Source organism: Acyrthosiphon pisum, chromosome X (assembly GCF_005508785.2).
Source record: "Acyrthosiphon pisum isolate AL4f chromosome X, pea_aphid_22Mar2018_4r6ur, whole genome shotgun sequence".
Lineage (NCBI taxonomy): Eukaryota > Metazoa > Arthropoda > Insecta > Hemiptera > Aphididae > Acyrthosiphon > Acyrthosiphon pisum.
Genome location: NC_042493.1, coordinates 21,456,731 through 21,467,230, shown reverse-complemented (window position 1 = coordinate 21,467,230; position 10,500 = coordinate 21,456,731). Strand labels below are relative to the sequence as shown.

At 27.5% G+C, this 10,500-nt stretch overlaps 1 protein-coding gene across 2 annotated transcripts in view; it reads left to right on the top strand.

Annotated features, from left to right (window-relative positions):
* Positions 1-10,488, top strand: part of LOC100162352 — a 15,532-nt gene extending 5,044 nt beyond the window's left edge. For both annotated transcript variants that reach the window (XM_008183099.3, XM_001942666.5), the window contains exons 2-13: positions 901-3,265; positions 3,332-3,531; positions 3,593-3,707; positions 3,776-4,209; positions 4,269-4,455; positions 4,521-4,744; positions 5,188-5,440; positions 5,514-5,825; positions 8,431-8,620; positions 8,709-8,825; positions 8,889-9,213; positions 9,543-10,488. In XM_008183099.3, coding sequence (XP_008181321.1) covers positions 964-3,265; positions 3,332-3,531; positions 3,593-3,707; positions 3,776-4,209; positions 4,269-4,455; positions 4,521-4,744; positions 5,188-5,440; positions 5,514-5,825; positions 8,431-8,620; positions 8,709-8,825; positions 8,889-9,213; positions 9,543-9,695 — 4,812 coding nt within the window. In that variant the 5' untranslated portion in view covers positions 901-963 and the 3' untranslated portion in view covers positions 9,696-10,488. The remainder of the gene's footprint in view (positions 1-900; positions 3,266-3,331; positions 3,532-3,592; positions 3,708-3,775; positions 4,210-4,268; positions 4,456-4,520; positions 4,745-5,187; positions 5,441-5,513; positions 5,826-8,430; positions 8,621-8,708; positions 8,826-8,888; positions 9,214-9,542) is intronic.
* Positions 10,489-10,500: the final 12 nt, after the last annotated feature.

Here is a 10,500-nt window from a genome sequence, read left to right as displayed (position 1 = left end):
AATTTACAATTTTAAAATACTCATAACTCGCGTTAAAATTAAAATATACTAAAAAGCATATGAGGTTACCTAGATAATAATCTTAGCTTTAGATTTTATAAGAGGTCAATTCACTCTACTTCTTAAATTAACGGAGCTACACGTGTTCTGCTGAGCGTAAAATTTGCTATGTTACGCACTTGTTAGACGGAGACAACACATGCGGTTATCACGTCCTCTTAAGTATTAGTACAAAACTATAATAAGTAGAGTTATGATGTATGACCAAAGATCGCAAGCTAATGCACTAAAAAGTTCTGAAATGCGCATTAAAATCTAAGACTGCACTAGTAATAGTATTATATACATACTATATTTAATGATTTATCTTAGTACAGACTTGAATACCTATATGGTTTGTTTTTTTATTTGATGTGTTCAGTCATTTAGTTAGATATAGCCCCATATAGGTGCATGACGTCAATGGGCAAGTAATACGTCGTTTCTCATGAAAAATCGATTTTGCGATTTATACATAAAAAAAAGCATGAAAAAATAACACATGTAATTTGATATGTTATCAGTGTTCACGTTTTTGCCTCTCCTGAACATTTAACCTCTTTGAAATACGATGTATTACTCGCCCATCGACGATGAGTTAACAACGATGTTTTTATAAAGTAATATTTGATCTAGAACATGCCATGAAATATTTTATTCTATTCATAATAAGTTGGAATTAAAATGAAATATTCTATTTTTTTTTTATAATTGATTAAAAATATTAATAATACTTATACTAGAGTAGAGCTATCCACATAACATGCTTTTTAAGAGGATGCCACAACCGCATGTGTTGTCTCTGTCTTACAAATGTATAACATAGCAAAAACCATTTAATCATTTTAAGATATTTTTCAGGTTTAATGGTAATCATACTGAAGAAATAAATGATTTTCGATCTGATAAATCATAGAAACTAATATGGATTTAGATTCATTAGAAGATCCCAACAACTCTAATTGTTGCAAAAGTAGTCAAATAAATGTCATTAGTAGTACAAGTGGTACAGAAGTAACCAAATTAAATGAATCTACTTCAACTAAAGAACAAGAACAAAACAAAACTGAAAAATTTGAAATTCTTGAAATATCCAAACTACAGGTGCCAGTAACGCCAATTATTTCAACTTCTCCTGTTATAAATTCACCTAAAATAAATGAAGAAAATATAAATTCTCACTACACAAGTAGTTCACTAGATAACAGCAGTAGTACTAGTGGTATAGAAGTTACGAAATTAATTGAATCTACTTCAACTAAAGAACAAGAACAAAACAAAACTGAAAAATTTGAAATTCTTGAAATATCCAAACTACAGTTGCCAGTAACGCCAATTATTTCAACTTCTCCTGTTATAAATTCACCTAAAATAAATGAAGAAAATATAAATTCTCACTACACAAGTAGTTCACTAGATAACAGCAGTAGTACAAGTGGTATAGAAGTTACGAAATTAATTGAATCTACTTCAACTAAAGAACAAGAACAAAACAAAACTGAAAAATTTGAAATTCTTGAAATATCCAAACTACAGGTGCCAGTAAAGCCAATTATTGCAACTTCTTCTGTTATAAATTCACCTAAAATAAATGAAGAAAATATAGATTTTCACTGCACAAGTAGTTCACTAGATAACAGCAGTAGTACAAGTGGTATAGAAGTTACGAAATTAATTGAATCTACTTCAACTAAAGAACAAAAAGAAAACAACACCGAAAATTTTAAAATTCTTGAAATATCTAAACTACAGGTGCCAGTAAAGCCTATTATTGCAACTACTTCTGTTAAAAGTTCACCTAAAATAAATGAAAAAAATATAGATGTTACCAAATTAAATGAATTTACTATAACTAAAGTAAAAGACCTAAACAAAATTGAAAATTTACAAATTGTCGATAATAATAATGTTGAAATATCTATACAACGGGGTGTGCCATTAACAAAAATGATTGCAACTAATTTACTTATTAATGCACCTAAGAAAAATGAAAACCATATAGATCCTCTTATTTCTCGTCCTGACTTGAGCACTTTATTGAATAAAAACAATAGTACACGTGGTATAGAAGTTACCAAATTAAATGAATCTACATCAACTAAAGTACAAGAACAAAACAAAAAGGTAAATTTTAGAACTGTTGATAATAATGATGTTAAAATATCCAACCAACAGGTGCCATTAAAGAAAATGATTGCAACTAAATTTGTTTTAAACACACCTAAGAAAAATGAAAATAATATATATCTAAGACCAAACAATTTTTCTTTAAATTTAGAAAAAATTGCTGTTCCGAAAGCAGTTCTTCCTAATATAAAATTAATTCCTCCCACTTTGTCTAACCAAATTAAAAAACCACCAACAATTGCTTTAATGCCCGCAACTACGTGCATCAATCCAAAAACTACAATTATTACAAGGTTACAACCCAAGTTGTATCCTGGTGAAATTACTAATAATAAATGTGTTCCAACATTGAAACCAGGGTTCAAAATAATATCTTCCAAAGACCCAAAGTCAAAAATGATTTTACTCTCAAAAGGAGTTATAATAAAAACAATAAATAAAGAAGAGGTTAAAAACCAATCATTTCCAAACTTAAATTCTGCATCAACTCCGTCAAAACCATTAAATTCTATTATACCAATATCAGTTGCTGAAAAGTTTGATACAATTGAAAAACCAAAAATTCAAAATAAGAATTCAAAATTTCTTATTAGCTGCAAGGAATTTAAGAATCGAAGATTCAAATTTCCATCAGAAAACATACCTATTGAAAATGTCAAACGCTTCTACGAATCAAGCACACGTTTTGAACTTTTATTTCCATGCTCTTCAAAGAAATTCGTTAAAAATCAGAAAAGGAGTCTTAAACCTCATACAGATACACCTAATTCTAAAGTAATAAAGAATGCAGATACTTCAAAATCTAACCATATTCAACAAGTAAGAGAACAATCGTTCATAACATCATCGTTAAATGAAATTAAAAATACAATTGATTTTGGCGGTACAAGTGGAAAGAAAAAATGTATACCCCATACTATTACAAGTAAAGATGTAATTGATAATCATACAAACGTGGTTATTGAAAATAATAAGACTAAATTAAATTCTAATGTTAAAAATGAATTGTGTCCTCCATCTGGATTTATTCCACTGTCATCAAGGCCTGAATCTTCAATACTTAAAACATATGGTCAACCATTAACTGTCACAAAATATGGTTTGTATAAGCTATAAATTATTATACATTCTCTTCTACTAACTATTTTTGTTTGTTTTATTACAGGTAATTTTTCTAATAAAGATCTAAGCACCGTAAGATTAGTACCTTATAGTTCAATTAACCAACCACAATCAAAAGGAGATCGTAAACAATTTTTTATAAAAATTGTGAAAAATAATGGTAGTACTTCCAAAAGTACTATTGCTACAGTTTCTTCTGATAAAATAATGAAAGTAATTCCTACTAAAGTGTATTCACCAAAAGTACGGTATATTGGATGTTTTTAATGAAAATAGTACTTAAATAAAGCTTGTAATTTTTCAGAATCCAAAGATTAATATAGCAGCTAAAGAAAATCAAAATAAAATACCACTGTCAAAACCAACTACCCTTCAATTACTTTTTCCAAAAGATAGTAAAAAAGGAAAACCAGATCCAGGTAGAACATTATTTATAATTTATTAACTCTTACTCCATATTATTACAAGAAGAAATTTTATTTTTCAGCTTATTGTGTAAAACGTCCATTTCGTTGTCAATATGAATATTGTCGATTAATTGTAGATGAATCTGAATTGATTGATAATTTGTATTGTAGCTCGGAATGTAAAAAGTTTGATACCAAACTGAAGATCGCTAATAGTAGTCCTGGTGACTTTGAACAAGCACAGGAAGAAATCCCAAATAATAAACCTGTAATTGATAGAAAAATGCTTTTAGCCAAATTGAAAAGTAGAATTAATAAAAGAAAGCAAAGTTTACCATCATTCCAAAAAGAAAATGAAGCTCAACTTGTTGATTTGGGTAAAGTTGGAAACCCTGATAATGAGACCTGCATGATGCCACCACCAATACCAATAACTGTAAAACGTTCTTCTCAAAAATCACAAAATAGAAGAAAATGTTCAAAACCAAATGAACCTACAACAATTGTTCAAAACGTATAATGATATATATAATTTAATGTTTAATAAGTAGTATACATTTTCTTATTTTTCAGGTTGGAATAGAAAGTGCAAAAATATCGAGCTATTTGGAACACACTGATTATATACCGGCTCCAAAAAAATTGTTTGATAATCCTTTTCCATATGATAGCAACCCTTTTAAAGTTGGACAAAGATTAGAAGGTATCGACCCAGAACATGAAGCATTGTTTTGTGTAATGTCTGTAGTAGACGTTATTGGTAATTATTAAGTTTATTTTTATTCATATTTAAGATTTACTTAATTCAATTTTAATTTTTACCAGGATATCGCATTAAGCTACATTTTGATGGCTACCCAGATATACATGATTTTTGGGTAAATGCAAATTGCCCAGATTTGTTTTATCCTAGATGGTGTGAGCAAAACTCTCGCACTTTACAACCACCAAAAAATTATAATCTGCCATTCAATTGGACTGATTACCTTAGAATGCCTGGTGTTCTGCCCGCGCCGAAATGGAATTTTCCTAGTGCAATATATATTGTTGTAAGTTGCACAATTAAATATATATTTTTATATGAATTATACGTACTTGATTCCTTTTATATGAACTATGTTTCATTGATTTCTATATATAGTATATAATATATACATGTAGAAGTTAATACAGTGTCGTATAACTTGAAGTGGGTTGAGGGTGTTTAATAAACATAATAATATCAAGTAATTAAGAAATTCTGTATTACTGTAACTCGCCACAACTTAACCTACTTGATACAAAACATCACATTCACGGTTCACAGACTACTACTTGGACTGTGTGTTATTGTGACCAAAAACAATTTGACAGTAAGACTAATAACAGTAATAACAACATAATGATACAATACAATAGATTATAGAACTTGATAATAGTAAATCTGATGATAATACAAATAATCCCATATACATATGGATATATAATAATATGATATCGTTTTTGTACCTAGAATCGTAGCACAGATCACTCATTTTGTATTGGAGCTAAATTGGAAGCTTTAGATAAATTAACCCGCACATTACCAAAACAGCTTATATGTGTTGCTACTGTTGCTGATATTTTGGGTAATCGTATACGTATTCATTTTGATGGTTGGACAGATGATTTTGACTATTGGACGGATATCACATCAACTAATATACATCCAGTTGGATGGTGTGATAAAAATGGTCGAACTTTGTGTCCACCTAGTGGTTACGATAGTAAATATATTTATATTTTTTTTCATTTTTACTCTGATAAATTTATATTATATTAATACTGACATTTATCTAGGTTGTAGAGGGAAAAGACCTTTTTCATGGCCTATATACTTACAAGTAACGAATAGTGAACCTGTACCAGAAGATGCATTTCTTCGTAGACCATTACGAGAATTTACTAATAGCATGGCAATTGAAGTAGTTGATATTGCTAATCCTTCATTAATAAGAATTGCTAAAGTAGTAGATGTTAAAGGGGATGAACTTAAAATACTTTACGATGGATTTGATCCCATATATGCATACTGGATTGAAGACGATAGTCCAAATATTCATCCACTTGGATGGTGCTTAAAAACCAATCACCCAATTGAACTATTTAAAGGTAAATATTTATGTTATATTCAAATTAATTCCTATAAATTAAATTTTGTCATTCTAACTTAATATATATATATATAGTAGGGATTGAGTGTACCTCATTATTGAGAGTAGGTCACTGTTATGGATGTGTTAAATTTGAAATTATAGTTTATGATAAAAAAATGAAAGTGCGAGAAGATATAATATGCTTTAACTTTTTAGTAACCTTGGTTACAAAAGAATTATCCTACTAATATTATAAGCGCAAAAGTTAGTAAGTATGTTTGTTACTCTTACACATAAAAACTACTGAATGGATTTTAATGAAACTTTACAATAACATAGCTTATACATCAGAATAACACATAGGCTACAATTTATAAAAATATATTGTGTGAATTTTTTAATTTTAATTTTAATTTTAAAAAATGTGTAAATTGTATACCTATACCTTTTTTAGTAAGAAATAGTTGCCGGCTGAAAATAAATAACATTCAAACAATAAATAATTCAAACAATTATTATAATTATTTAGTTTAGCAAAAAAAAAAAACTATTAATCAATCGCAAATGTTTGTGTGTAGAATAGACCTCTGGGAAGAAGATAGGCTAATTTAAAAGTGGTTTTTTTTTTTATTCATTTGATATTAGTACGGTTAAGTTAGGTTAGGTTAAGATTATATATTAATTGATTATATTAATCCACCATAGGTGGAATACGACAAACTTGGTATAACTTTGATACAAAAAAAAATCATATAAAATATAAAATCATACACTTACGAACAAACAGCAGGTAGATTGCCTACCTGATAATATACTGCTGTGAATCAGAATTTTTATTCCCGGCAATGGAAAAGTTAAGATAAATTTTGAACACCATACACCGAATATTAAATTACAAATCGATCAAAGTTTGAATCATATAGAATTGGTACATTTCACGAGCAATGAAGTGCTAATCAGCTAGTTTTAATAATAATATTCAGATTCTAACAACTAATGTTGGTTTTTTTCCCTTATTATTTTTTCTAAGTACAGAGAAGTTTTTGATTTTAACCCACCAAACTAGATATGATGGAAACATTTTTTTACTAAATAAAGTTTCTTCAGATAAAATAAAATTTAAAAAAACATGGTAATATCAATACATTTTTCACTCCATGTATAAAATGTGCATAATATAGATTTTGGATTCCGAGCAGAGCAATGAATGTATTGATTTTACAAAGATTGAATGATGTAGGTTTTTTTGAGCGTGTGTACATTATAAGTAGTTAACATAATGCTTCGATTTTCAAATTCAGTATCTTTTCCAATAGGAAAGTGAATCTAGTTGGTGCATTAAGGAGCTTAAAATTCCCAGAAGTTTTCAAAAGCTTTTTTTTTATAAAACTGGAATTTTTACGCTAAATCAGTTTTGACTAGATAAATTTTGGTTTTTGGTGTAACTCCAAAAACTATTTCCATAGATACATGAAATGATCACAAAACGTTCAGTTTGTATAAGCATTTTCTATACACCATAAAATGTTCAAAATATTTTGACTAATTTTGAGTTTTTTATAGGCATATAAAAATTTCGATTATTATTAGTTTTTTTTTAATTAATGTCAATAAAAACATGGGTCAAAAACTTAAAATCTTATACAAGGTTTCTGTAAGTTGTTGTTAGTGGAAGTTGAGTGTACATATACACATATTTTAATGAGCGTCTGAAATTTATAAAAAATTTCCATGTATATATAAGTGTTCTACTGAGCATACAATTTGCTATGTTACGCAATATTGTAAGACGGAGACAACACATGCAGGCGTGTATCTCTTAACCGGCTAAAGTATTAGTAATAACAATATAAATTATCCTAGGCTGACAAACCGTCTCCGCTCAGAATTGTTTTTCGTGTACAATGATATTATATCATTGAATTCAAATTTAACACCATAATTACAGTCACCCACTTACTGTACAGTAGTGTATCACACACTTATTTGAAAATGTTTTAATTTACCTAACCTAACCTAACCAAGGTTAACATTTCGCTTATTAATTGTAATTTGAAAATTATTTACCAAATTCGAAGCATTATTTTGACTACTTATCGTGTACAGACACAAAAAAAACACACACACACATCATTGTAAAATCAATACACTCATCGGAGCGTTCAGAATCTAAAAGATTTTAACTGATTTTAAAATTAATAACAGCAATAATTAGAATATGCCATACAAACCATAGTATGTTTGATCAGTGCTGACAGTAGAAGTTACGATGAGTATAATTTTTTTTTGATACATATAAATGGTAAAAGATAGGAAGTATGAACACTTCTTGGGTGTAATATACTTCATAACACAATATGTTTAATAGATTTCAAGTATAAAATTATGTGTTGGCATTAATAAAAAAGAAAAAAAAATTACATTTTTATTCAATCATTTTTACTGGACTTTGACAGAATATACTGTTCGCCATTTAAAAAAACGCCATACATTTACCACTGCTTAAGAAAAGTTGCACAATCTCCAAATTTCCCCACTTATAACTTATTTGTATATGAAATAAAATTATGTTGTATTTTATAAAAATGTAATTAATTGATAATTTTTGTATGTATTTTTAGTAAACGCAATACTTTGGAGTTGCAGAGTTCCTGGCTGTAATGGTAAAGGCAATACAAAAAGTTTCAAAAATACTCATGTATTTGCCAAAGAGTGTCCATATGAATTTGAGTCATGGAAAACATCAATTTCTGGGATGTCAAAAATTCCTGATAGATTAAAACCTGGAGACATTCCACTTTCAGTTGAAAAGTAATTAAAAAAAATTGTTTTTACATCTATGTATTTACTTTATACTTGTTTGATTTATTGTTTAATATAAATTTAAATGTATGTCTAGTTTTTCAAATTCTGTGAGTATTGTACCTCAAGAGGATAAAAAAAAACAAAAATTGAACTTAAATAAAATAAAAAGTTATAACTCAAACAAACCCAAAAGAAGAAGAATCAATAACAAGTAATATACTCATCAATAATTATATCAAGAAAATGTCATTAAAACATTTTATGTTTGGTATAGATTAAAAAATAAATTCAAAAAAAAAATACCAAATGGTCGTTCTAAAACTGTTTATACAAGAGCCGTTGAAGCAATGAACGAATTAGAAATTATTAAAGGTGTTAATGATTATACAAGCTATGGTTATGGATCTTTTAAACCTCCAAGGCTTAATGTGTGGACCAGACATAATGTTCTACAAGGCATACCAATATTTAGTACTACTGATGCAAGAAAATGGCTTGTCAAAGAAGTAGCTGATTTTGTTGAAAAAATAGTTTCTAATAATTACACAGACGATAATCCCTCTGAACGAATCAAAATATCTAAATCTTTTATAAATCAGGTATAAATATTTTATTTTTATCTATAACATATAGTACATAATTTTATATATATATTATTTTTAAATTTGGGCCTGATGTAGCTCGGTGGTTGACCTCAATCACTAAAGTGTTCTGAGGTCAAGCATTGGCCGATGTCTGTAAATCCCCAATGGGTAACCACCACAGTTTTTAGTGACGAATCCTCACCCCTCACACATATTGTGTTCCTCAACCAACTTAACCCTCTTACAAAATGCTAATGGCCAATATGACCATTATGATCAATAATATATATATATATTTATATCATTTACTGTTTATTTACTTTTATTTTTTTTTTCAAATAAAGGAAATTGATGGGGATGTATTTTTAATGTTAACTCAAAAAGATTTGACAGATATACTAAACATTCCTCTTGGACCAGCACTAAAACTGCGCAATGCTATTGTTGTGTTAAGACAAAGAGTTTCTGCATATGATATTGCAAATGGACTGTTATAAACAAAAAAAAGTTATACTTTTATGTTGAAATTTTATTTCATTTCTCATTTTGTATTTTATTACTTTTTTTAATTTTTAAATGTTAAGTATTGTATTGTGCATTTTAATTTGATACCTTTTTTTTAAGTGTTTATGTGTTCTTCACAATAAATAATAGTTACTTTTGTATTTTTTATGTTGTATAAAACATTTATATACATATTTCAAAATAAATTTTTTTTTTCAAAATTTTAGAAAATGTTTAGCTACAGAATGCATAATATTCAGCTGTTTATTGTATATTTATTTTGAATAGTTCACAAAACAGTAAATTTTAGAAAAAATATTTTTTTGCACAATTTATAAAGATAATAGGTATCATTGTCTTTGTTGTATAGGTTAATTGATATTTTGAATATATAATTTATTACATTCTTTTTATATATCATCATAGCCAATTATTTAAACTTATTATTACTGTAATTTATCATTCTATTAATGTTTATTTATGTAAATTGATTATAAGTTATAATTCAATTTTTGATTTATAATTTATAAACTATTTTAGGAGTTAAGCATGTTTAAATTTATTTGTTTTTGCTTATTCCTTTTTACGGTTATATATAATTTAAATTTGAAACTCAATGACTTACGCGTTTAATATTTTGGATAAAATTTGTTTTATAATTTTAGCCAAAGCTATGCAACAAGTTAATGCAATTTTTTACCTCAGTCAAGTTAACTTTTTTTCAATTAAGTTAAAAATAAATAAATTAATAATAATAAATAAGTTATTTAGATAGTAATTTAATACTCCTACATCTTA